The sequence below is a fragment of the Dipteris shenzhenensis genome, chromosome 6, assembly GCF_047967505.1.
Source record: "Dipteris shenzhenensis isolate YYH24624 ecotype China chromosome 6, Dip_SZ_1.0, whole genome shotgun sequence".
In the NCBI taxonomy this organism is placed as follows: domain Eukaryota; kingdom Viridiplantae; phylum Streptophyta; class Polypodiopsida; order Gleicheniales; family Dipteridaceae; genus Dipteris; species Dipteris shenzhenensis.
Window position 1 is genome coordinate 31,713,975 of NC_141601.1, and position 26,960 is coordinate 31,740,934.

At 45.5% G+C, this 26,960-nt stretch overlaps 1 protein-coding gene across 2 annotated transcripts in view; it reads right to left on the minus strand.

The window, feature by feature from the left end:
* LOC147901060 (potassium transporter 23-like) overlaps positions 1-21,783 on the minus strand; it is a 63,767-nt gene extending 41,984 nt beyond the window's left edge. Inside the window, exons 1-5 of one of the 2 annotated variants that reach the window (XM_087375516.1) lie at positions 20,871-21,078; positions 20,538-20,778; positions 19,997-20,245; positions 6,529-6,579; positions 5,978-6,238 (exon numbers count right to left, since the gene is read on the minus strand). In XM_087375516.1, coding sequence (XP_087231642.1) covers positions 5,978-6,238; positions 6,529-6,579; positions 19,997-20,245; positions 20,538-20,778; positions 20,871-20,948 — 880 coding nt within the window. In that variant the 5' untranslated portion in view covers positions 20,949-21,078. Of the gene's footprint in view, positions 1-5,977; positions 6,239-6,528; positions 6,580-19,996; positions 20,246-20,537; positions 20,779-20,870 lie in introns of both variants that reach the window. The other variant, XM_087375515.1, reaches the window with a different exon arrangement.
* Between the last annotated feature and the right edge of the window lie 5,177 nt (positions 21,784-26,960).

The following is a 26,960-nucleotide window of genomic DNA, read 5'->3' on the forward strand; positions in this document are numbered from 1 at the left end:
TACGCAAAGGCCCTCAAGGCAAGGAGTTTTACAGGTATCTTGTAAAATTTAACAATTATACGGCATTGGATGCCAAGTGGATGGATGAAGACATGTTGTTCGATCATCCACAGCTTTTGGATGTTTACAAGGAAGCTTTTCAGTTCAGGTCAACTGAAAAAAAAGCCGAGGGGATGTCACCACAATGTAAATATCCTAAGTCAAAGTACAATTGACCATTTATTTGATCATAATTAAAGAGTTTTCATGTGTTAATTATGGTCAAAGAGTTCCTTTAATGGTCAAAGAATTGACTACAATCAAAGATACTTGACTCCGGTCAAGTAAGCCTGACTTCACTTGGGGAGACTTGGTTTATTACCAAGAGGATTAACCGTGGTTAACCAGAGAACCACAGAGCTAACTACGGTCAAAGAGTGTTGACTTCGGTCAACGAGACTTGGCATATGCCAAGAGGGTTAACTATGTTGGTAAACTGAAAGGAAAGCATAGAGTGAACACAAACTCAGAATACTTGCATATAGAATGAAGAAGAGTGAGGTCCTTATGTAGGCACCTCTTACATGCTCACTGACATCACTGATGACTTCAAAGCTCCACAATCATCTCCTCAATCTGCTCCTAGATTCTCTCAATCATCCTATGTGGCTTCTACCACCACCTAACTGTGCTTATGGGCACCTAACTGTGCCTCTAGCACTCACACATAGAAACCAAGGTGTGCCTGAGGCATACACCTTGAGATATCCCAACAAACCCCCCTCAAGGGAATGCCTCAAGCTATGTCAAGGATACAGCTAGCACAAGGTGTCTCATGCCATCTCATGGTGGTCATGGATCTATCAATGGCTAGGATCTCAAACTAGCAAGAGTTCCCATGGGTGTAAGGTAAACAAAAGGGATACAAAAGACCTTCCAATGTTTATCTCCCCTGCATGTACATGCACACAATGTCTACACGAGGTACCATGGAGCAAAACACATACACATGGCCTACATCATAAGGTGACCAGAGGTGTTTACAAAAACACACAAACACAATAGTTTATTTCATTCATTTTGGAGGACTATCCAGGCTGAGTACCTTGACTCAACATAAAAAGAGAGATCTGGAGCATACATAGAGATGATTTAAAAAGCATAATCTTCAAAGGATGCCTCATCTTGTGGAGGCACATCAACTGAAAGTAGATTGGCATTTTCTGTCTTTGAAGTTGCTTCCTTTTTTACTCTGCAAAACTTCTCATGATGATTGTTTTTGCCACAGTGTTTGCATGGATTGATTTTGAAGCAGTCTTTTGAGAGGTGATTAGTCTTCCCACAATGATTGCAAGGTGAAAACTTGCCCTTCTGGATTTTTATGGCATAGGCTGTGTCATTACCTTTCCGGAGCTCCATGTGCCTTTCTTCTTCTTGGAGAGCAGAGATAATACCTTCAAGATTAGGATTAGGAAGATTTTTCAAAGTGGTAACAATATGATCATAATCTTCAGGCATACTCTTAAGCAACACTGCCATAGCATCATCTGTAGTGATAGGAGAGTTGATAGAAGCAAGTTGAGTCATAAGACTCCGCATGTAATTGACATGGGCAGCCAAAGGAGTGCCACTAACCATCTTCAATTCAAAGAAAGAAATTTTAAGTGATAATTTTGAGATGTGAGAGCTAGCACCAAAAATCATGTCAAGCTTCTACCAAGCTTCTGAAGGAGACTCTAAGTCAGAGATGTGATGAATATAATCATCTCCTAAAGCAAGAGCAATGATACGATATGCTTTCTCCTCTCTAGCAGGATCCCTTACCGGGCGTGTCGGAGCTGAGGATTCTCCAGCATTGGAGGCTGTTGAAGAAGAAGTTGAAGCCGGTTTGACAAGTCCCCAGAGTTTTCCCTCATCAATGCAAATTTCACCTTCATCTGCCATGTGTGGAAGCCCTTACCATTGAACTTATCTATATTCAATATGGTAGCCATGAGAGGGTCTAACCCAGGTATTGGGCAATGTCTTCTCTCTTACAAGGCTAGAAAAATAACTGAAAAGCTTCAAAATATAAGCATTTAATGTAGCAAAGACTTGTGACCAAATTTCAATCAATGATGCTTTCACTTACATGCTTCACAGAGGTGGCTAAATGAAAGCTTTCCAATCAAAACCAGGTATAGCAACTTAAAAGAAAGTTGTAGCCACAGTTGTACTAATGCTTTTCAAAACTTCAAAACCTCAAAAATGCTAAAGTAGCATCTAATGTAGCATCACTTTCAAAACCTTGTCAAAACTGTCAAAAACAAAGGCCTGATCTTGGAGGGCTTGTATCTCACTCTCCAAAGCAAAGAAAAAGAGGCTTTCTGAGGCAAAAGAAAGCTCATATACCACAGAAGGTCCACTGAGGAGGAAATTTATTACAAGAGTTCAGCATCGAGCTTCTTCTACAAGTTCCAAAACGTGCATCCTTTTTACAAAGAGCTCATGGCTCAATAATTTGGCAACATGCCACATGTCAAAATATCTAACTAAAATTTAGTACATGCCACAAGAGGACAATCTCTGGGGTCGTCGATGTTCCTTGGTCACACAAACATCTTCTGGTCGCTTGCTAAGCTCCTTAGCGCTTGAGAACTCAACCCTTCTTAGTACCTGCAACAATTAATTAAAGCGCACCACCATGGCACCCATTAATTGTTAGCGCTTTGCATGCAAATAATAGACTGTGGACTAATCATAATCACAGGGAGGCGCCCCCAACACTGAAGAAACATATGAACAAAACATAGAACACAATCCTTGGTCGACCAAAGTCAACCCTCTTGGTCATAATTAAGGGGCTTTGACCAATGGTCGTGGCGCCTTAATTATGGCTAAGTCTCTCCAACCGAAGCTGGCACATCTCTCCAACCGAAGCTGGCACAATTTGGTTAACTGTAGTTTGTTGGGATATCTCAAGGTGTATGCCTCAGGCACACCTTGGTTTCTATGTGTGAGTGCTAGAGGCACAGTTAGGTGGTGGTAGAAGCCACATAGGATGATTGAGAGAATCTAGGAGCAGATTGAGGAGATGATTGTGGAGCTCTGAAGTCATCAGTGATGTCAGTGAGCATGTAAGAGGTGCCTACATAAGGACCTCACTCTTCTTCATTCTATATGCAAGTATTCTGAGTTTGTGTTCACTCTATGCTTTCCTTTCAGTTTACCAACATGGTATCAGAGCCCTTTGATCCCCCTTGATCCCATTTCTGCCACATCATCATCTTCTTCTCCATCTTCTTCACCATCTCTTCCCCTTCTTCCCAAATCTTGCTAAAGCCTGTTCTCCTCCGTTTCTCTGCCATTCTCCAAGCCCTTCCTGCTGGAGATTCATCTCGATGGAGCGAACCTTTGGCTGCAAGGAATTAAAGTATCTTCGTCGCTGCAAGTCGCCATTTCGCATAGATCGTCGAACCTGTCTTCCACGATTTCTCTGAGACTGCTCCATGTTTCTCTAATTCCTTTCAGAGGGAGCTTCTCCATACCTTGAGCTATCCTGTGCTGAAATCTGAGCAGCAATGGCTGCATATTCAAGGTGAAAACAGAGAAAAACCAGTCGAAATTGAAGAAGCAAGCTATGGCGATTTGAAGCGGATTTGCGCCCCTTCTCTCAAGTAATAAAAACCTTCGGGGGAGTCCAGCCCGACGTTGGTCCTAGGCCCTAGTGTGTCTGTAGAGAGAGGGAGAGAGTGAGAGCAAGAGAGAGTGTTTTGCAGCAGTTTGACTCCTGAGATTTCAGCAAGCAGGAAGGTTGAAAAGAAAAGGCAGGACGCTTTTTATGAGAGAGAAGTTACATAGAAGCCCTTTTGGGCCCCCCTCAAGACTGGAACAAGTGAAGGAATGGCAAAGGAAGGGCTGCCTTTATAGGCTACCCTGCACCCCTCCCTAGGCTGCCATTTATGGGGGCCTAGGGCTGCCTTTTATGGGGCCAAGGGACCAGCCAACCAGCCAGGAGAACCGACTGAAAAGTCGGCCAGCTTGGGCTGGTTGGCTCAGCCCTTCCTATCCCATAAATTGGGGGCCTCCCCCATTTCTCATTCAGTTCCCTCCTCCTACAGCTCCTCCTCAGCCCCCTCAGAACAGCCTGACACTCACCCCCACTGGTCCTCTGACCAGCCTCAGCCTTTGGCATCAGTTCAGCCCTCTAGGAAGGTGTTCATGCAGCGCATCAGACGGGGAGTCGGGACAGCGAATGGAGTAAGGTTTGGGGTCTGTTTCAGCAGCTCTTTTCAGTTATCTTTTACAGTTTTACACAGCTCACTCTCAGCGCTATACTTCAGTCATCTCTCAGCTCCCTTCTAGGATCTATCAAACCTAGATTTCACTCTCACTCACGCAGTAACCCTGCATTTCGGTGGACAGCACAAGCCTCTCCCTTGCCTTGCAGAAGCATCCTACATTGTCAGTGTGGACAGCATCAAGGTCTCAATATTGCCTCTCAAGCCTTTGGGTCTGCTCTATGTGTGCACAGTGAGCTCTTCAGCGCGTTTCCGTGCTCTCTCGAAGAGTGTTCCTTGTATTTCTCAGTCCTCCAAGTATAAAGCAAATTCTCCCTTGATTGGGGGAGGGGGCCCTCAGTGGGTACAGGGACCTTGCACCCGTTTGCATCAGCTTAGAGTCTTCACAGCCTGCTGCCTCCATCCGGATTGCCTAGGAGCTGTCTCGAGTGCTCTCTACGTTGTCTAGGCGGCCTCCTTACTTGCTGGTCGGTTCAGTGTGCCTGCACGGGTGGACCTTCAAGGCCGTTTTGGAGCTTTCCATCGCCAAAATCGACGTCTTATGTGCTGCTGCTGCATAACCACCTCCAACAGAGCCACTTCCGAGCTATTTCCAGCGCTCCAGCATACAAATACCAGCCAACTTTCAGCTTGGTGATCTGCTGCAGCAATTCGGAGTCCCTTGCTGAGCAGCCTTACAGATTTTGAGACTTACCTTCGCACTTGGAGCATCTCTAAATTGAATGTACTTGAAGTCAATAAGAGGTACTCTGCACTGGGTTGTCCCCCAAAAATGAATGTATTGTCTTCTACTTTGGTTGATGGTATTGACCACCCGGTTCAGAGTAAGGGGGGATGACAAGTGATGGTTTGCCCTTGCTGGTCGCAAGCTAACTGAAAAGTCACCATCACACAGGAGGTGTTGGATAGTTGGACTTGCTCTTTGCAGTATTGCGGTGAAGGGGGGATCGGTCTACTCTTTGCGTGTTGGGTCTCACACTCTTTGCTCTAAAGGGGGGTGTTGGAGATATCATAGTCAAAGAGTGTGTTGGTGTGAAGTGTTGGTGTGTGTAGTACTAGTCTATGTGTGTGTCTTGTGTGAGTGCCATGTGTCATCATGGGACTTATCCCATATGCACTAGGTGCTAGTGTGTGAGTGACTAACCTATATAAGGCTTGTACTTCACTTGTCTTGTCATACTTGATGAATGAATGGAAGCCTTTTTCATGTCTTCATTTGAGCATTATTTCCTCACACCCTAACTCTCTCTATCTCTATCTCCCTTCACCATGTTTCTAACAGGAAAGTGGGCTGTATATAGGGAGGGAAAAAAGTCATTATCCACGACACGACGCACCCTTTTTATACAATGGCACGTCCCGCACATGAATGCGAAGTTTAAAAATGAAGCATCATGATTATATGTGATGTCCGTTCATACAAATATGATGCAAAAAATCACATTGCATATCAAAATAATATAATAAATTGGACAACAATGAGACCAATATGATAAGCTCTGTAAGGATGTCATCCATCTCACAAGAGAAGTAACAACATAAACAGAGAATCAAGCATTCCTGTTTTTCTTTACACGTCTCCTTTTTCATTTTATTTTGTTGCCTTGATAGAGGATGAGAGGGCAAGGGAGGATTCTCTATTGTTTTCCCTGCAAAGAAAAAAGACAGCCATTTCAGAGAATCAAGTAGAGTTCAGCATGATGCTGTGAGATCATTACCTGCTATGCACAGTACGAGACCTCCAAGCGCATACCAAGCTTTAACTTTATTCCTTGTAAAGAAGTAGTAAATATAGGCAGGGTTGAATGCTTGAAAGACACTTGGATCATATTTGATGATATTGCAAATTCCAATTATCCCGATTGCAGCAAACCATATACAAAGTACTGGTGCAAACAAAAATTTGACCTTGCCTGTGCCAAATCTTTGCACGCTGAACAGAAGAATAAGAATCACAATCGCTATAACCACTGGTACATCTGAAAACACCGCACCACAGTTAAGAGACTTATATAGAAGAGCAACGTAGGAGACAAACAGTATAAGAACTCTTCATTATACACAGGCAGCAGGGATTCCTTAAACTTCAGGGTTCCACAAATGCCCAAAAACACAGATAGCAAAGAGCTGTAAAAGCAAAGAACAAAAAACCACAAGGACATTTCCAATACTTGTACTGGCATACTGACACAATATCTAGTTATACCTAGGAGCAAAGACTCTATACTATATATGATTACGGACATTGTTTGTTTCCAACGTAGCTTACCTTGTGACAGCGTAGGCACTGCTACTCGCAACCCACTTACTGCAGACATCACTGCAAGAAGAGTTTTGATTTATATTTAGAAACTTTCCACCAGAAAATATGAAAACTATCACAGCATTATATACAAGGGGAAAATATATTGCAATTTTCAGCACAGAAAAAAGATGCTAAAAATTCTTACTATGTTGATACCTGAAACAACAATATATAATTGAAAATTATTTTGTGGTATCTGATATCGATGCATCTCTTGAGCAAGGCCTCACAGCCAGCACAAAAAGGCACATGCATATCAGGGTCGTAAGGTATGCTAGGTACTAAACCTTCAAGTCACTAAAGTATCTTTAAAAATAAGGTACATTTTATGTGTGTGTTTGTGCCTAAACTGTATGCTCTAGCTTGCAGACATGAGAGATGGCCATCTAGACACAACTCACGAGCGGCTTGCCCGAGGTAGACTATAATTGGAGGGACTTCAGCAACCTTGAGTTTGCTAGGGACAAGCAAAGAGGCGCTTCCCTTTTAGAGATTCCCTTCAAAGAGAGGGCCGTGGAAACAATTCATTTTCTCCATTCGAGGTAGAGATCTCTAGTAAGGGCTAGATTTCCCACATATCCAAGGCAGCCTTCATATCTCATTTAGTATGCCCAGACTTGTAGTCTCCTTAAGAGCTTGAACCAATTTTAAATTGCGGACCAGGCAATGCAGCAAGGTAATTCCACTTGGATTTTGGCAAGGACCTGTATGTTAGACCATTCACCCATTGTCCTTCACCTTGAATAGCCACGTTAGAGGTTACCTCAACAAAGCATTCTACTTCCAGATTTCATTCTTCAGAAACACCATTATTCAAATTTGAGTAATAGAAAGTCCCATGACCATTGGGTGCATAACAGCAGCAGTCATTACAATGCAGCAATGCCACCTACCACAAGCAGGCACTTAGCCATTAATAATGGGCCCTTGAAGAGAGAGATTGCACTTGAATGACATTTAGAGTCATGGTGCAACTCAAGGAGAAGCACCTTGACTCCCCTGGCTGGGAAACCAAACAAACAGGTCAGAGTACACTCGCCGGCTATTGACACCAGCCACGCTGAGTACTCATTTCACTCTTTTTGTGTATGATGGACTCCGCAAGGTGATAATATGTCCTGTGAGGTTTTTCAAACTACGAGTTCCAAATCACCAGGCACTCAGCTGGGCATGAGATGCGGCAGATTCACATGGACCCGCAGGAGATCCTAAAGTTCATTATCTTTTTCCATGTTCTATTGACTGAATCCCACCTCTCCTTATATAGAGGCTACTTGTGAGGAGGCTTGGGCCTAGGTCCTTTTTTGTTGTTACTTGTTGAGGTGATGAGACGTGTGGAGCCTGCCCAAGACCCCAAGAGAGGATGGACTATTACTATGCTTTCTTCCAAGAATTTTGGAACCTCGTTTCTTCTCTACCCACGTTGTTTTCCTAAAGATCTTTGATTCAAACCTTATGCCCTCCTCCCACTCATAGAGCAAATTACCTACTAGACATATGCTGCAAGGTCTTCCCCAAGGTCTCGAGTCTTCTCAGCCTATTGGCGAACGGTTATAACAGTAAATGCCCTCTCCAGATACAACCCAATATTGCATTCCCTCCCACACACTCACAGGTGAAAGCATGAGTTATGTATTTCCTTTCAGGACACGCTTCCGCACTAGTAGATAGCTAACTGGCTAGAGAGAGAGAGAGAGAGAGAGAGATTCACACAAAGTATGCATTCAAATATAGAAAGAGGAACATTACAAGACCATTAAGTTTCTTTGTGGCCTATGATCGAACATTCCAGTGGTACGTTCATAGTTTCCAGCCTAAATACCACGACAAGCTTGCTCAAAATTTTGAGCTCATGAGCAACAAGGATCAAGGCCCCAAGGTGGCCCTAAGCATGAAGGGCCAAGACTCAACTTTTTCTGGAGACAATATCTTACATCCATGACTGGACTAGCTAGGGTATAGGCTTATCAAAGCCTAGGCCTAACTAACCTGGGATCTAGGACTAGATATAAGGTTAGAACATTGTCTAAACCAAGGTTAGAAATAACCTAGGGTCAAGACCAAAGCTAGCCAAGGTGAGGTCTAGATCCTGTGGATAGAGCTAGCCCACTATGTCATGACAAGAGAAATCACTAATCCGTCATATGTAGACATTAAAACATTATTATATATTATACGCCAATGGTGTAACATGTATTTGTATTTATGATGGACACCGACCGATTTGTTCTGGCGGTGGATCATCTCAGTAGCTGGAGCCACTGCTTCAAACGGCATCCAATTTGGACATGTGACACTTAGATCCTAGGGGCAATAGGAAGGGAAGGGTGCATTAAGGTGCATTGAATGGTAGATGCATGGGGTCAGAAGCTAAGGATAGGTGTAAATGGGAAGATGGAACTTGAGTGATCTCAAGGGACATTAATGAAAGGGTACCACCCTTTCATTGTAAATCTCACGTAGCATTCTCTCTATTCACCTTGCATTCATCCGCCATCTCACACATCTTGCATGTAGGTCGAAATAGAAACAAGTACTCTCATGAGGGCGCTCTTCCCCATTGGAGGGCCAATTCGCATTCAAATTCTGCATGCATTGCACACATTTGCATTCTCTAAAAGTCTGGTTCTTCACACACTAATGTCGAGGCATGGTTGAGCTATACTTGGCAAAGCGTGGCCACAGAGTAAAGTTAATCATGCATGCTAAAGTATAGGCTCACAGCTAAAGATAGCCGAGGTCTGGTCTATAAGTATAGGCAAGGGCTCAATATTAGGGGCCGAGGAGTGCTCCTTTGGACATAAGCCTGCTTGAGAGTAGCAGCTAGAGGATAGGACATGTGGTATGTTCCACATGTCTGGACTTTGATTCTGGTTGGCTCTCTGTGGTGATCTAGGCCTCTAGCTCGAGGGTGGCTCGACCTACTAAGCCTACGGCCGGGAGGTGAGCTGCTAGCTCCAACCGTTATAGATTGTATGTGGGTGTGTCCCGTAATTTGATAGGACTCTGGCTTGAAGTTGTACCTTACCAGGGTCTGGGGCTTACCAAACCTAGTTAGGGGTTGTTTCACAATAGCTCCATGAAAAGAACCCTAAGAATGGGCAGCAAAGCAGTAACAAGAAGTAGACAATGAAGGACAATGCTCTTGCCCTCTCAAGAGATCTTGTTCAAGAGTTCTATACGAAAGAACTCACTCTCATAGTTGGTTCCGTACTCGTTTATTTGGCTGAACCATACGCATATGAAATAATTATTCCGTACGTCTATGGTACCGCCAATCATACTTGGTTTTTTTGGGGGGGGAAATTCGGGTTCCCAAACCTTTATGAAAATATTTTTTATCAGTTTCTTGACTTTAAATTAATACAAGTTTGAAGTTTGAAGTTTGAAAATGAATTTTTTGTAGCTCTCTGTCAATTAAATGTGTACAACGTATATTTTCCCTTTTTTTTTTGTAAAATGAGGATCATGTATGATTCAGCCCCAGGGGCTGAGAATTTTGGAGATGATGCAAGGAATTATAAATGTTCCCATGCTGTATTTTGTATTTCCAAATTACGGTCTTTTTCTATGTAAATTTTGTTACAAGAGTTTTTTGGGTGCTAGACTTTAAATGTTACAATATTCTAAAATGTTGAACGCTTTAAATCATTGAGCTTTTACAAATCGATATTCTTCAGACACTCACCCATCTTGCAAGCATGTTGGTCATCTTTCTCTCCATCCTGGTTACCCTCATACTTATGGTTTTGGTATGCATCCTATTCACTACTCTGTTGAACAATTTCCGCCATTGCAATTGTTTGTGTGGATTCACATATAGTTTCTTATGTCTCAGTTTCTTTAATACAATGCGGAGGTGCCTGATATGCTTGTCAAGAGTACAATATAAACCATAATATCGTCGAAGAATACAAACACAAACTTAATAGATATCTCGAAAGATATTGTTCATCATCTATTAGAATGTCACAGGAGCATTTGTGAGTCTAAAAGGAAGTACAAGGAACTCATAATTGCCACATTTAGTTAAAAATCTTGTCCTTGAATGTCTTCCTAGAGTCATCCTTCTTGGGCTTGCCATTAGGCTTGCCCTTTCCTTAGCCAACATTATCATTTGCCAGTAACACCTTGTCGTCGTTGTCGCCGTCGTAGAGCTTCTCCCTAGCTTCTTCCTAGAGTAGTAATGGACCCAACTCCTCGCAAGTCAAAGGTTTGGCCCTCTGTCTTGCTGTCTTATTCATAACGAAGCTTTTGAAACTCCGAGGTAGCCTCCTCAGTACCACCAAGGTGTTAGAAATGACCCAACAGAGGGTACACACAGCGGAAGACTGATAGTAATGCCCAGGAGCTCACACAGTGTGGTGTGGGATGTGGAATCACAAACTTCTTAACTTATGTGCATAAAATAGATGTGCAGACTCATCAATAGACAATGAACCAGCCAGATAGAGAAACCACCAAAATAATATATTTCCGTCCAAAACTATGGACACAATACAAAAGAGATAGATCCAGAGTCCCACCAATGGTGTGGTCCTCTGATCTTACCACAAGGTACTTGTTAGAAAAGACCCAACAGAGGGTACACGAAGCGGAAATAATGCCCAGGAGCTCACACAGTGTGCGGTGTGGGTGTGGAATCACAAACTTCTTTACTTATGTGCATTCAATAGGTGTGCAGACTCATCAATAGACAATGAACCAAACTAGATAGAGAAACCACCAAATAATATATTTCAGTCCACAACTATGGACACAATACAAGAGTGACAGATCCAGAGTCCCACCAATGGTGTGGTCCTCTGATCTTACCACAAAGTCCTTCTCCTATCTGCTGGCTATCTCTAGACTAGAGTCCGCGTGCTCCACCTCGAGCGTAAGTAAACTTTCTGTGTAGAATGATCCTCTCAACCTTGCTATCTGGAAACCAGCCTAGGTGGGCAGCCTCCTGCAAGCTAAGTCTGCAGCACAAGGTACTTCTTTCTCCTCCTAACTGTAGGCCCAAAGGTAGCCCTGCTGCTGCTCCTTCTGCTGATGGAATTGCTGCTCCAGATGATGTTGAAATGAGGCTAAATGGCCTCTTTATATAGGCCCCAAAGCCTGTACCAAAAAACCGACTGGTCAGCCCTAATCTGGCCGACTCAGTCTGTATGAAAACCGACCCCACAGCTCCCCATTTATGGGACTGTGGGCTGCCCTTTTGGGGCACTCATTACAAGGGCCCTTGGCCCATCTTTCAAGGGCAGATGCCCTATAAATACAGGGTCCAGTCCCCCCCAAAACATACTGCAAACAGTGCACCTCCTGTCCTAGATCTATCGCAATCTGTCCCAGACTGTCTTGCTTCTGCTCCGGGCTTGTTCCAGCTCTAAGGCTCCTGCCTGAGCTCCGTACGCCAGCCGTACAGCAGGCATCTGTATTCTGCCATCCTTCCGTACTTTCCTGGCCCTCTGTCCTGCCCATAACAGTTCTAGATGTGCTGCCCTCATGCCAGCCACGATGCTGTCTATGTGGCAGCCCCTTTCTCTCATTTTCCTGTTGGGTACTGCCCTAGGTCTCCCTCCCCCATGCTCTCCTCATATGGGGGCTTACAGATGGGGAGGTGACCTTTCCAACACCCCCTCTCACCGACACATCTCAGCCCAATGCCAACACGTCGATGAAGATGCTCCAGTAACTCCCTGGTCGTAGTCCTCTGGAACCTTTCGGTGTCGAAATCTTTTCCTGGCTTTTCATCCAGTGGCTCCTGCTACCAGGTCCGCTTCCGCTTCTGCACACCATCCTGGTACACAGGTCCATCTCTGGTAGCACCTCCTGGTACCACCTTCTTCAGTCGCATTCCTGCCTCTGAACTCGAGCAATCCAGCCGTCACGATCTTCCAGTCGTCCCCCTCATAATGAGTGAACAACCTAGAGTCTTCCAGGCACCATGCTCTGAGGGTCTGTTTCAACCCGTCCTTCCTTTGGCAAGATCTGCAACCAATGAATATTTCCAGATAACCTGGACCATGAACTCTCGCTGAGTTCTCAAGCAGGTACTCTTCTGGCTTCAGTACTCTTTGTCCACCACCTTCTAGCAATCTGTGTCCGAGATTTGAAGAAGCACCCATACTTCCCCTTCTGCCTTCGAAGAAGGCCAATTCCTTCCAATCTCTTATCACCTGAGACAAATGAAGAGCAGAATCTCCCCACAGCATGCTATAAAGACTCAAATGCAGAATATCAAATACATACCAGACTGTTGTACTGCCTGAATGTTCGCTCTGAAAGCAAACCCTGTACCTCAATGAGGCACCCGCCAAGATCCAGTGTAATCCTGTACTGTCCCCTTCTGAAGTCCAGCATCCATCTGACCATGAGACCCCAGGGCTTTCCATGGAATCCATCCTCGTGTCAGTGTCAACAGCTACACACCTGGAAGGTACCAAGCGTTCCATACTGTCCTTCACCTTCACAAAGGCATCTGACTCCTCGTCGACCCAACTCTCTATGTCAGACATCCTTACTGTGACTTCTGGATCAACATACCTGACCTCGGTAACACTCGGTGATGTCACCAGGAACAATTCTTCGATTACCACATTAGTTTTGGCCTTTCCTTTTGAATCTGGGTCAAACTCCTGTTTGTTTTTCAGATCCGCCTTTTTCTTTCTGCAATCCTTTGCAAAATGTCCGGGCATATCACAATAGAAACACTTCTTCTTGTGCTTCCTCTTCGAAGTCCCCTCGTCGTCAGAGTCATCTTTATTGGACTTGCCACTGTTAGGCTTGCCCTTTCCTTTGCCAACAGAATCCTTTGCCAGCATCGCCTTGTCGTCTTTGTCCTCGTTGTAGAGCTTCTCCCGAGCTTCCTCCTGTAGCAGTAAGGGACACAACTCCTCAAATGTCAGAGGTTTGGTCCTCTGTCCTGCTGTCACAGCCGTAACAAAGCTCTTGAAACTCCGAGGCAGTCTCCTCAGTACCATCAAAGCCCGATCGCATGAGTCTGTCTTTTGACCAATTGCTGCCAGCTGATCCCGCACCACCTTGACCTTCGTCAAATGGCTATGTACCGTATCGCCTTCTTTGTAGAGTTGATGCTGAAGAAGCACGATCCGGGAGGTATTATCTGTCTCGTACAGATCCTTCAGGGTGGCCCACGCCTCTACTGACATCTCGGCTAGCTGGATATGCGGAAGAACAGAGTCCGCCGTAGTCCCTATGATTATTGCCAGGGCATGGGCATCTCTTTCTTCCCAAGCTTCAAGCTCCTCTTTGTCTACTGCCATGAGTACCTTCCCTTTACTGTCCACCATGCCTTCCGGCTTCGACTCCTCTCCCGTAGTCAGCTTCCACAACTTCCGAGCCACTAAATGACTCCGGATCTTCACTTTCCAGATCGGGTAATTAGTCCCGTCCAGGTTCCCAGACTCTCCAAAGTTAGGGATAGTGAAAGAGAGAAAACTGGAGGAGGAGGAAGGGATAGCAGGGGCTGAAGAGGCTGTCGACATCTCTGCTGTATATACCACACATCAAAGTCAACCAAACTCAAATGCAGTAAACCAGAACTCTGAACGCACCTGATTGAACCTGAGTCACCCTCCTTCTCGCAAGGGCACAATCCTCCAATCGTGGAAGTCGATTCCCTAGAGCTTCTGAATCAGGGTCATCCTTCAGCAAGGTCCCTGCCTTCAGGCTCCCACACCTGCGAGCCTCCTACTTGGGCACTGATACCATGTTAGAAAAGACCCAACAGAGGGTACACGCAGCGGAAATAATGCCCAGGAGCTCACACAGTGTGCGGTGTGGGTGTGGAATCACAAACTTCTTTACTTATGTGCATTCAATAGGTGCGCAGACTCATCAATAGACAATGAACCAAACTAGATAGAGAAACCACCAAATAATATATTTCAGTCCACAACTATGGACACAATACAAGAGTGACAGATCCAGAGTCCCACCAATGGTGTGGTCCTCTGATCTTACCACAAAGTCCTTCTCCTATCTGCTGGCTATCTCTAGACTAGAGTCCGCGTGCTCCACCTCGAGCGTAAGTAAACTTTCTATCTAGAATGATCCTCTCCACCTTGCTGTCTGGAAACCAGCCTAGGTGGGCAGCCTCCTGCAAGCTAAGTCTGCAGCACAAGGTACTTCTTTCTCCTCCTGACTGTAGGCCCAAAGGTAGCCCTGCTGCTGCTCCTTCTACTAATGGAATTGCTGCTCCAGATGATGTTGAAATGAGGCTAAATGGCCTCTTTACATAGGCCCCAAAGCCTGTACCAAAAAACCGACTGGTCAGCCCTAATCTGGCCGACTCAGTCTGTATGAAAACCGACCCCACAGCTCCCCATTTATGGGACTGTGGGCTGCCCTTTTGGGGCACTCATTACAAGGGCCCTTGGCCCATCTTTCAAGGGCAGATGCCCTATAAATACAGGGTCCAGCCCCCCCCAAAACATACTGCAAACAGTGCGCCTCCTGTCCTAGATCTATCGCAATCTGTCCCAGACTGTCTTGCTTCTGCTCCGGGCTTGTTCCAGCTCTAAGGCTCCTGCCTGAGCTCCGTACGCCAGCCGTACAGCAGGCATCTGTATTCTGCCATCCTTCCGTACTTTCCTGACCCTCTGTCCTGCCCATAACAGTTCTAGATGTGCTGCCCTCATGCCAGCCATGATGCTGTCTATGTGGCAGCCCCTTTCTCTCTTTTCCTGTTGGGTACTGCCCTAGGTCTCCCTCCCCCATGCTCTCCTCATATAGGGGCTTACAGATGGGGAGGTGACCTTTCCAACAGTACTTCTCCTATCTGCTGGCTATCTCTAGACTCGAGCCCACGTGCTCCTTGTCAAGCGTCTGTAGACTTTCTGTCCAGACTTAATCTCTACACCTTGCTGCCCTGGATGTCAGCCTAGTTGTGCAGCCCTAACTCAGCTTGTCTACAGCTCTTCAGCCTCCTATACACCTCCTGGATGTAGGCCCTATAGGTACTGATCTGCTGCTCCAGTCTGCTGAGGCTCTGCTGCTCCAGATGATGATCTCTACCTTACTGCCTGTAGATCAGCCTACGTAGGCAGCACTTACTAGCTCAGTCTGCAGCCCTCTTTAGGTCTCCTTCACCTCCTGGGAAAAGGCCCAAGGAAGCCCGATCTGCTGCTCCTGTCTGCTGTAAATCTGCTGCTCCAAAATGTATGATGATCACAACACCTTGCTGCCCTAGAAGGGAGTGGCTTCTGGCTGCTCCTGTCTGCTCCTGCTCTGGCTGAATGTTGGATATGAAATGAGGCCCAGGGCCTCTCCTTTTATAGGGCTCAAGGCCCCCTTGAACCAACCGACCAGCCAGCCCTAATTGGGCCCACTGGCTGGTCTGTTTGGGCCGACCAGTCTGCCCCCCCCCAGTCTGTAAACTGACCTGGTTGGGGGCTGTTCTTCAGACCCGCCTGGCCACGTGGCAGCTCACCATGGGCCCAGGCACTCTGCCCACCTGCTGGCCCTGTTCCTGACCTATTGCAGGCTCTATACAAGGCCCAAAGACCCTGCCATGCAGGCGCCTTTGGTGTAAGAAATCCTAGATTTACTATATTTAGAAATGTGCTAAGGAACAGAAAGGAGACTGAAATAGCAGAGAACAAGGAATAATTGTATTGCTTGAATGTCTATAGGGTATCTGTTGTGTGTCATCCATACAATTGGGCCTCTCTTATATAAAGAGTGAAGAGTCACACATGAAAAGGTGTGTACTCCAAAGTGTGTGTGCATGAAGAGGTGTGTACCCCTAGTGAAGGGTGTGACCCTTGATGAGAGGGTACATTACAATAGAAATGTCTCTTCAATATTGTGTCTCTTGTGAAGGGTTGTGCCTCATAGGAAGTGTCCAGTCGAAAGGGCAAGGGTGGTGCCTCATAGGAAGTGTCCCGTCGAAAGGGCATACCCTTCCACAAGTATCCATTCATCAAACCATCCATAAGTCTAGAAATAGAGAAAGGAATACGTCACAGATCGTGACATTTGGCCTCTCCAGATCCCGCCATCAGCCAGGACACCAACAGCCCTATCCTTTCTCCGGTAGGCCTCCGTACAGCCCCGTACAGTGGGGCTGTACCCTGCTGATGTCATTGTGCCCTTCACAGGACCCTGTTGCAGGCCGTACGCCTGCCATGAAGCTCTGTCTTGCCATGCCAGATCCAGGGCTACATGCCCCCGCCATCTTTCCTACACAAGGTCTTCTTTGTGCTGCCTATGTAGCAGCCTAATCATGCCTTGGTCTACCTCCCCCATGCTCTCCTCATTTGGGGGCTTACAGATGGGAAGGTGACCATTCCAACAACCCCTCTCACCGACACATCCAGGCCCAATGCCAACACGTCGATGAAGATGCTCCAGTAACTCCCTAGTCGTAGTCCTCTGGAACTTTTCGATGTCGAAATCTTTTCCTGGCTTTTCATCTAGTGGCTCCTGCTCCACCAGGTTTGGTTCTGCTTCCGCACACCATCCTGGTACACAAGTCCATCTTTGGTAGCACCTCCTGGCACCACCTCCTTCAGTCACATTCCCGCCTTCGAACTCGAGCAACCCGGCCTCTATGATCTTCCAACTGTCCACCTCATAATGAGTGAACAACTTGAGTCTTCCAGGCACCATGCTCTGAGGGTCTGTTTCAACCCGTCCTTCCTTTGGCAAGGTCTGCAACAAAAGTACATCTCCAAATAACCTGGACTGCGAACTTTAAACGCACCTGACTGAACCTGAGTCACCCTCCTTCTCGCAAGGGCACAATCCTCCAGTCGTGGAAGTCGATTCCCAAGAGCTTCTGAATCACGGTCATCCTTCAGCAAGGTCCTTGCCTCCAGGCTCCCACACCTGTGAGCCTCCTACTTGGGCTCTGATGCCATGTTAGAAATGACCCAACAGAGGGTACGCACAGCGGAAGACTGATAGTAATGCCCAGGAGCTCACATAGTGTGGTGTGGGATGTGGAATCACAAACTTCTTAACTTATGTGCATAAAATAGATGTGCAGACTCATCAATAGACAATGAACCAGCCAGATAGAGAAACCACCAAAATAATATATTTCCGTCCAAAACTATGGATACAATGCAAAAGAGATAGATCCAGAGTCCCACCAATGGTGTGGTCCTCTGATCTTACCACAAGGTACTTCTCCTATCTGCTGGCTATCTCTAGACTCGAGCCTGCGTGCTCCTTGTCGAGCGTCTATAGACTTTTTGTCCACACTTGATCTCTACACCTTGCTGCCCTGGATGTCAGCCTAGGTGTGCAGCCCTAACTCGGCTTGTCTGCAGCTCTTCAGCCTCCTATACACCTCCTGGATGTAGGCCCTATAGGTACTAATCTGCTGCTCCAGTCTGCTGAGGCTCTGCTGCTCCAAATGATGATCTCTACCTTACTGCCTGTAGATCAGCCTAGGTAGGCAGCACTTACTAGCTCAGTCTGCAGCCCTCTTTAGGTCTCCTTCACCTTCTGGGAAAAGGCCCAAGGAAGCCCTATCTGCTGCTCCTGTCTGCTGTAAATCTGCTGCTCCAAAATGTATGATGACCACAACACCTTGCTGCCCTAGAAGACAGCCAAGGTCCAGCCTCTAGGGAACTCAGTCTGCAGCTCACCTTCCACTCTCCTTCACCCCCAGTGTGAGGCCCAAGGGAGTAGCTTCTGGCTGCTCCTATCTGCTCCTGCTCTGGCTGAATGTTGGATATGAAATGAGGCCCAGGGCCTCTCCTTTCATAGGGCTCAAGGCCCCCTTGAACCAACCGACCAGCCAGCCCTAAATGGGCCCACTGGCTGGTCTGTTTGGGCCGACCAGTCTGCCCCCCCCAGTCTGTAAACCAACCTGGTTGGGGGCTGTTCTTCAGACCCGCCTGGCCACGTGGCAGCCCGCCATGGGCCCAGGCACTCTGCCCACCTGCTGGCCCTGTTCCCGACCTGTTGCAGGCTCTATACAAGGCCCAAAGACCCTGCCATGCAAGCGCCTTTGGCCTCTCCAGATCCCACCATCAGCCAGGACACCAACAGCCCTGTCCTTTCTCCAGTAGGCCTCCGTACAGCCCCGTACAGTGGGGCCGTACCCTGCTGATGTCATTGTGCCCTTCACAGGGTGTGCATAGGGCCCAAGGTTGAGGTGGCAGGGCATGACCATGTGCCACCCTTCCACGTAAGAGGACCCATAAGGTGTGTTGTACATAATCCATGGTAATTATATTAGTCCTTATCTGGCCTCCACACCTGCTGCCGTACAGTCCATTCTTGCTACATGCTGCTCACAGGTTTGCTGCCCATTTGACAGCCAGTCTGCTACCCACATGGCAGCCCTAATCCTAGCCCATCTGTTCCAACCTATGCTGTATGTCATCCTCCCGCATGTGGGGGCTCACAAGTGTTGACCCTAACATCCCAACATCCAGCTATAGAGACTGCTTGAACTAGCACCTTAGTTTGGATACTTGAGCTGCAGACCTGAACCCTAGAGGGGGTTGACTATGCTTACTGGGTTGACCCCAGCCTTGCACGCCGACCTAAAATGGCCAGCTTTCATCTGTCTAAGGCCAACCACAAAATGGCCGATGTGCTCCCCATTATACCCCATCCCAAGGCGGCTAGATGTGACCCCCAGTCCAATCTTCTGTCAGGCCAAACCTGCCCTATAACTGCCTTAACCTCCAAGCAATCCAACCCGTAACGCTGGGCTCAGGATCTGCCCATGTAGCAGCCAATCTTCATGGCCACATGGTAGTTCCACGCCAGTTCATAGCCTACTACTAAGCTACCATGTAGCTGTCCAATGTGGACACCACACACTTGTGAGATCTGCATGTATTGCCCATGGCACATTCACCAATGTGGACACCACACACTTCTGAGATCTGCGTGTACTGCCCATGGCACATTCAAATGGATCTCCTGATTCTTTGCTCTCACATGTGGGGCGTTTAAGTTCTGACATTATATGTATTTTTCTCATGATCTTTACTTGTAATCTTCAGCTTATGAATCAAGGCTGGATAGCTATGGATTTTGCACGTTTAGGGCTGATGTGGCTCTGACATTACATGTCACACATGTTGTGATGCATCCTAGCTTTTAGAGTATTCTGCATTTTTGGGAAGCGATGGGAAATTGTTGGCACCATGTCCATCTCTTGTGCTCTGTCCAGGGTTTTCAAGTAATCCAAAAGTAAACCTCTTAAAAATATGAGAAGCACCGAAGCATAAAAAGCATTGGGGAGACAAAGACTAGTACATGTCCTTGCAGGAATAATCAGTCACATGTTTCAAAGATATTCAATGGAGAATACATATTCAAAGATATTCAATGGAGAATACATATTGTTAACGCAGCAATGTTTATGGGAAAAAAAGAGAAGGCCGCGGGGAGAAAAGGGAGGGGGGGGGAGGGGGGGAGCACAGAGAGAGAGAGAGAGAGAGAGAGAGAGAACCTGAAATACAAGGTGTAAGGATGCCATCACCCACGACCAAGCAGGCTCCCAACAGAGCAAAGATAAGCAGTACATTTTTCCAAAACACGTTTTTCTCTAACTTCTCTTTAATGCTTAAAGCCCTCTCCAGTCTCTGTGTGGGTAATTCAATTTTGAAGTTTGAAAGCTCTTCGTCTGCTGGTTGCCTATTTGGTATAAGGCTGACTTTCGCATACCGACAGATCAAAGAATACAAGGAAAATGTGCCACCTGCAAACGCATAACAACCGTCTCAGACAAGGAAGCACACGACCATGTCTGTGGATTATGTCCCTTCTTCCTCCTTGTCTACTTCTCTAGGCAATTCGCAAAAGCAGTAGGAGATAAAAACTCTCAACAACAGCAAGCAAAAAATGTGGCAGGCCACGTTATAGTACTACCAATATACTCACGAGACAATTCATACATAGTCATTCTAACTTATTCCCCTTTCGAAACTTACTAAGCTATGATCCAAAAACAAATAACGACAGCTCAAGAAGAAGTTCCTCCAGCCAGTGACCTTTAAAGTCACCTTCCCCGTTGCTATTGGTACGAAGAACAACGAGAACATATTTTATAAGAGGAATAAGAGTAAGTGTGTATATTATGATCGACAGTGCCCCCAAGATATCGGGGCTTCCACCAATGTCAAGCTCACTAAACGCGCTGCTGTAAACATACAACGGACTAGTGCCCATGTCACTATAGATCACCCCGATCGTCTGAAACGCCAAACGCAGGGTAACTGCTAGTGTCTGATCCTGCATAAATAGAGATCAACAACCTTATTCGTCTGAGAAAGACTCGTCCGTGATAAACATGCATTCCATATAAAATCAAGTCATTTCGACACCTTATTTCGAGAGAGTGTCAATGATGAAGACCTTGGCAGGGCTATATTGTACTCCAGGCAATTGCATGGCTTCCACATCCAGCGAGTCTACCCGAGGTATTGCCCTCTTTAGTGTCTGCCTGAATTCCCCGTCAAAAAATCGCACTCCGTCGCTTGCAGTCGAAGAACGCCGGTCTTCGATGCTAGTGTCCTCATCGAGCTCCCATCGACTGATTAAAGGGGCGGATATGCTATCTTCGGAACGCTGACGCGAGTCATCCATGGTGGTAGAAATTTTGGCGTTGCCTCACTGAAAGCGGAGAACGCCCAATTGGGTGATTCGATTTCACAATTGCCGCGGTCGATTGTCAGCCGGATCGAACATTTGGCAATGCAAAAGCTACATTGAAATTTCGAGAGAAGTCATAAGCTCGCGATCGCTAGTTTTGGAGAGCTTGGGAGGGCAAACAGCAGCGACAATCGGAGTCTAGAGGTATCTCTGTGGGTACCCAAAAGAGCCATAGGTGCGAGAAGGCAACGACTATTGTTGGTAGAAGCAAGATGGGAGTGTCATGGATGAATCAAAGCAATCTGAAAGGCAGGGAACGAATTGCCAGAAGCGAATTCAAGGACTGCAAAGCCAAAACGAAGCAATCTGAACGAATTGCAAGAAGCAATTCAAGAACTGAAACCCAAATTGCAGTCCAAACCAAAGCCAAAACAGCAATCTGAACGAATTGCAAGAAGCAATTCAAGAACTGAAACCCAAATTGCAAAGCCAAAACGAAGCAATCTGAACGAATTGCAAGAAGCAATTCAAGGACTTAAACCCAAATCGCAGTCCAAACGAGGCAACAAGCAATTCAAAGCCAAATCGAAGCACTTATCAAAGAGGAGCCTCTGATTGACACGAATGAAAATCAAAACACTTTAATGAAGAGAAAGAGTGTTTGCACTTTGGTCAATGGAACCCTAAAGGAATTGCAAATATATTATCCAAAAGTTTTCAAACCCACTAGAAACTCTCTCTTAGTGGCTTCGTATTATAAAGTAGCTCAATCACCAAAAGGAGAAAAGGGACCACTAGGAGTACACGGCAAAAGAGTCCTCAAAGTGGAAAAGGAGAGGTGTGGAGCCTATTATCGAGAGAGAGGGCCATTGCCTAACTCTCGCACTTAATGTATCCCTTCTACCGTCAATCATCATTCTCGTCTTTTGTTCCCACGCTCCCCCCCCCCCCACATATGTCAATCATCATTCTTGCCTTTTGTTCCCACGCTCCCCCCCCCCCCCACATATCTGAATTTTTTGAAAAATGAGCACCATTTTTAAGACCCCTCTCTTCAAGATAAGAAAAGGGTCCATTGGCTCATCTAACTAGCTCATTGGCTGCAGCTTGTATTTCTTCATGAAATGTTCTCTCTCAAACATGCCCACCATTACATTGATTATTTTCAACCTACTCATAGACAATTATTAACTCCAACCTATGTCAAAGAAAATGTTGACTCAAGCCCTATCTTTCGCTTGCTTTGTACAATTCCATTGTATACTCTCATGAGAACATTCTAAACTGGTAGTCATTACAATGTCTTCATTCAAGCTCCATTCAAGAATAGGAAAGTAGTCCCTCACATATCAAGGTGGCTGGATATTGGGTTGGTACAACTAAATTTGTATCAAGGTGGCTAGATAAATCTTTATCAACTAAATGCATGTGCTCATTAAATATATGCAAACGTGTTCATTGAAGCTCCATTCAAGAATAGAAAACTATTCCCTACAATTAAGGTGGCTAGACATTTGGTAGGCCCTCTATTGTGATGGCTTAACCTAAAATGTCAATTATTGGGGGTATGTCTCCACATATCAAGTTGGCTAGAATCTTGGTAGACCCTCATTTTGATGGCTTAAACTAAAATGTCAACTATTGGGGGTATGTCGAGGAATTAGACAGTTAAAATGAAATCCCTAAAGAGGGTATCCCGCAAAGCAGAAGACTGATAGATGGGCCCAGGAATTACATGCGGAAGCATTTCACTATGGAATCAAGCTTCATCAACATGTGTGTACTTCACAACCATTCATTTGTGTGCAAGCCAACAAATATACTATGCTCATAGAAAAAAATATAGAAGCGACACTTTTTTTTTTTTTCATCGGACACGATACAATACCTAGAATGTCGTCCTACTATATGCTTGGCACCTCTATATCTCTGAGCCTGCATGCTCCACTGAGCATATGTAGATGCTATGTCCAAAGGATCTCTTCCACCTTACTGTTTGGATACGAGCCTAGGTGGGCTACCACTCTAGCTTAATCTGCAGCTTCTTCTGGGTCACCTTCTCCTCCTGAATGTGCTCATGTCTGCTATCCTAAGGGCTGCTCCTGTATGTTGTCTTGAGGGCTGCTCCAATTGATGGTGAATGGGGTTTCAAGGTCCCTTTAAATAGCAGACTCGGTAGGGAGATGAACCAACTGCCTTGGTCGACTTTTAGGTCTATAGCAGCCGACCTAGTTGGCTAGCTCCAACCAACCCACAACTAGGGCCTATAAAAGGGCAAGGGGCTTGCCCCCTCCAACCCTTTGACCTGCCTCTTCGAACCCCTTTGTTGCTACACCAATTCTGCCTTCTCTAGGCTCTCTCTAGCCCCGTATAGCCTTGTACCCTACTCTGTACATCCTTTGTGCAGTCTGTACTCCTGCTAATGTCAACGTCACCTATCCGTCGATCCTACATCTCTGCTCAATTCTTGCTCTAGCCAGTCCACATGGCAAACTCGTAGTCCTTCTACCCTTCATGGAGCCTCATAAAACTACTTGGTACCCTTCTTGGTCTGCTACCCACATGGCAGTCCATGTGTTGCCTGTTGAGATATCGAGCTCCACTCGTGATATGCCAGGGTGACCGTTGTGCATTTATGTTACCGACTTGTTAGCCGCAGATGCGGTTGGTACACCACCCATGAATAATAGCTAGATGACAGCTATCTTTATGTACTCTAGTTAATGGCTCAGTTAGTATGCCACCTTAGTTAGCTGAGTTTGGTTTGAGACCCACATATAGGGTTCACCTATTCTTTTGTACTTAGAGTTCTTTTGGGTTTCACAACTAAGAAGAGGAAAACTGTTTTCAGCCTCCACCTTTGTGTATATTCCCCCATTATGTATGTGAGAAAGCTGCAAGTGAGACTCCTTCCTTCTCTCCCACTCTCTTCACATGGTATCAGAGCTCGGTTCGTGCTAAGGAGCTCAAGAAAGCAAACCAAGTTCGCGGTGTCCTAGTAAGAGGATCAGTGTTGCTTTCCTTTTTTTCGAGTCTGGGAGCAAATCTTTGTAGGTAGCATAGCCAGAAAGTGCAAGAGTGCACTGTCTCAGATTGGGATGCCCTTTGCGGTGTGGCGAGAGGGCATTATATGCTACAGGACTAGGCAAAGCCCTTAGTGAAATTATTTTTTTGATTCAAGGCCATTTTGGGGCCCGTTTTGGTGGCGGAATTTTTTCACAGGCACTCAGGAAAGTGCCATGTTTTTGCTGTGCGACCATTTTTCTGCAGGTCGGTGAAAAGTTATCGCAGAAATTACATTGTATGCTTGTGCGCAGAGATATTGGGAGTGACAAAGTCTTCTTATTGCCTATTGATGCATAATTATCACTAGGAAGTGACTGTGTGGTCAAATACCACTCTCGTCAGTTTTGCTGATTTGCTCTTGTGAGGCAGAAGTTGTGTTTTTTTGCAGTGACAGAATATTTTGCAGCGTTCTATAATGGCGTCTGATGCTTCGTCTGATGCTCTTTCACATATTGTCACTAAAAAGCTTGACAAGAACAACTTCCAATCATGGAAGTTTAGAATGACGAATTTCCTTAAGGGAAAAGGCTATTAAAAGTTCATTACTGGAGCTGAACAAGAACCAGTTATTCCTTATGTTCCCAATCAACAGGAGTTGCAGGCATTTAAAGGCTGGCATGAGAGAGCCAAAAAAGTTATGCATTGGCTGTCTATCAGTATTTCAGATTCTATGATTGTGCATATTCAAGATGCAAGCACGCCGAAGGAGGCGTGGGATACTTTGACAAAAATGTATAGCACAAATACACAACCCAGGAAAAGGCACCTCAAGCAGGAGTTGCAACTTGCATAACGTGCAGAGAGAAAATATGAGCATCAATGACTACCACATGAAGGTGAAGAAGATTGCAGATGCACTTGCTTCTATTGGGTTGCCAGTGGAAGATGATGATTTAGTTTCTGTGACCTTGAATGGTCTAGGAAAGGATTATGCACAATTCTGGACATCCATTGCCGACCGTGAGAATTTTTTCTTGATTTTGAGGAGTTGATTGCTCTTCTAATTTCTAAAGAGCAGAGAAATGGTGGTGCATCTTCTTCAGGAGGAACTTCAAAAGAAGCTGTCTTCTACTTAAATGTTGGAAGAGGTAGAGGCAGAGGTAGAGCATGCCAATTTGGAGGCTGTGGCAAAAATCAGAATATGCAGCAAATTCAAGAAAACCAATCCTATGGAGGGGAACGTGGTAACTTTAGAGGCAGGGGGAGCCAAAGAGGTCGTGGTGGATGGCAGAGAGGCTAAAATGCAAATAGCAATGTTGAATGCTACTACTGTGGTAAAATGGGTCATATGGTTAAAGATTGCTATAAAAAGCAAAATGACATCATGACTAGAAAATTGCAGCAAGGCAATTATGCATCCTCTAGTAGACACGGTGATGACAGAAATGAGCATTTGTTTATGGTGCAGCACATGACCAATTCTGTGACAAGTGCAGAAGAAAGCAATGATGTATGGTATGTTGACTCAGGTGCGTCAAACCACATAATAGGTCATGCAGAATGGATGCAGGATGCAAGGAAAATGGAAAGACTAGGATTTGTGGAGACTAGTGATGATACTGCACATCCTATTATGCAGATTGGTAAAATTCATTTGTTTATGCACGATGGAAAAAAGAAATACCTGTCTCATGTATTTCATGTCCCGAATATCACCAAGAACCTGGTTTCTGTTGGTCAAATGGTTGAGTAGGGCTTGTAGGTCAGATTTAATCCTCATGGATGCTTTGTTCAGGATATGAAAAATAATGGTCGCTTGATAGCAAAAGGGAAGAAGAAGGGTAGGATGTTTACGTTGGATGCGGACATGCCTGAATTAAGTGCAGCATTGTTTGCACGGGTGTAGTTGCAGATATTGATATCTGGCATAAACGCATTGATCATGTTAATGTACAGTGACTTAAATTAATGCAGGCCCAAAATATTGTTGCAGGATTGCCTAAGTTCAAGGTTGCAGAAATGCATAAGGTATGTGAAGCCTGTCAATTTGGAAAACAGGCAAGGAAACCATTTCCTAGACATGTTCAAGAGAGTAAGAGGCCATTGGAATTAATCCACTTTGATGTGTGGACTACTAAAGCTGCATCTATTGGAGGCTGTCATTATTTTGTCACTTTTATTGATGACTACAGCAGAAAAGTTTGGGTGTATTTTATGAAAAACAAAAGTGAAGTGTTTGGGCATTTCAAAGCTTTTAAAGCTATGGTTGAAAAAGAAATAGGCCTGCAAATAATATGCCTAAGGTCAGATGGAGGGGGAGAGTACCTCTCAAATGAGTTTGCAAGTTTCCTGCAGGAGCATGGCATAAAGCAGCAATATTCATGCAGTCATACCCCATAGCAAAATGGACCTGCAGAAAGGAAAAACAGGCATATTGGAGAGATACATCTCATGCCATGCTCAACAAAAAAGACCTACCAGATTATTATTGGGAAAGAGTCATTAGTATATATCATGGAGTTTCTTGCATCTATGGATCCCGATATGCCGCAGGCTTGGCATAACAAGGATGATGATCGTATCGTTGGTGATGTTCCCTAAGGAAAAGGGATTGAAAGAAAGATGAGTGAAGGGCAAATGGAGAAATTCAATAATTTTTGTATCCTCAATAGCGAGGAGATGCAAGAGATATGAAGAGGCCAAAGAAGAAATAATAAATGCAAGGAGGAGATTCATAGTCCATCATAGGTGAGCGCAACCATATCCACAAGATCTCGCCCTTCTCTCTAAAGACATAATCTCCTCAAAGCAATGCA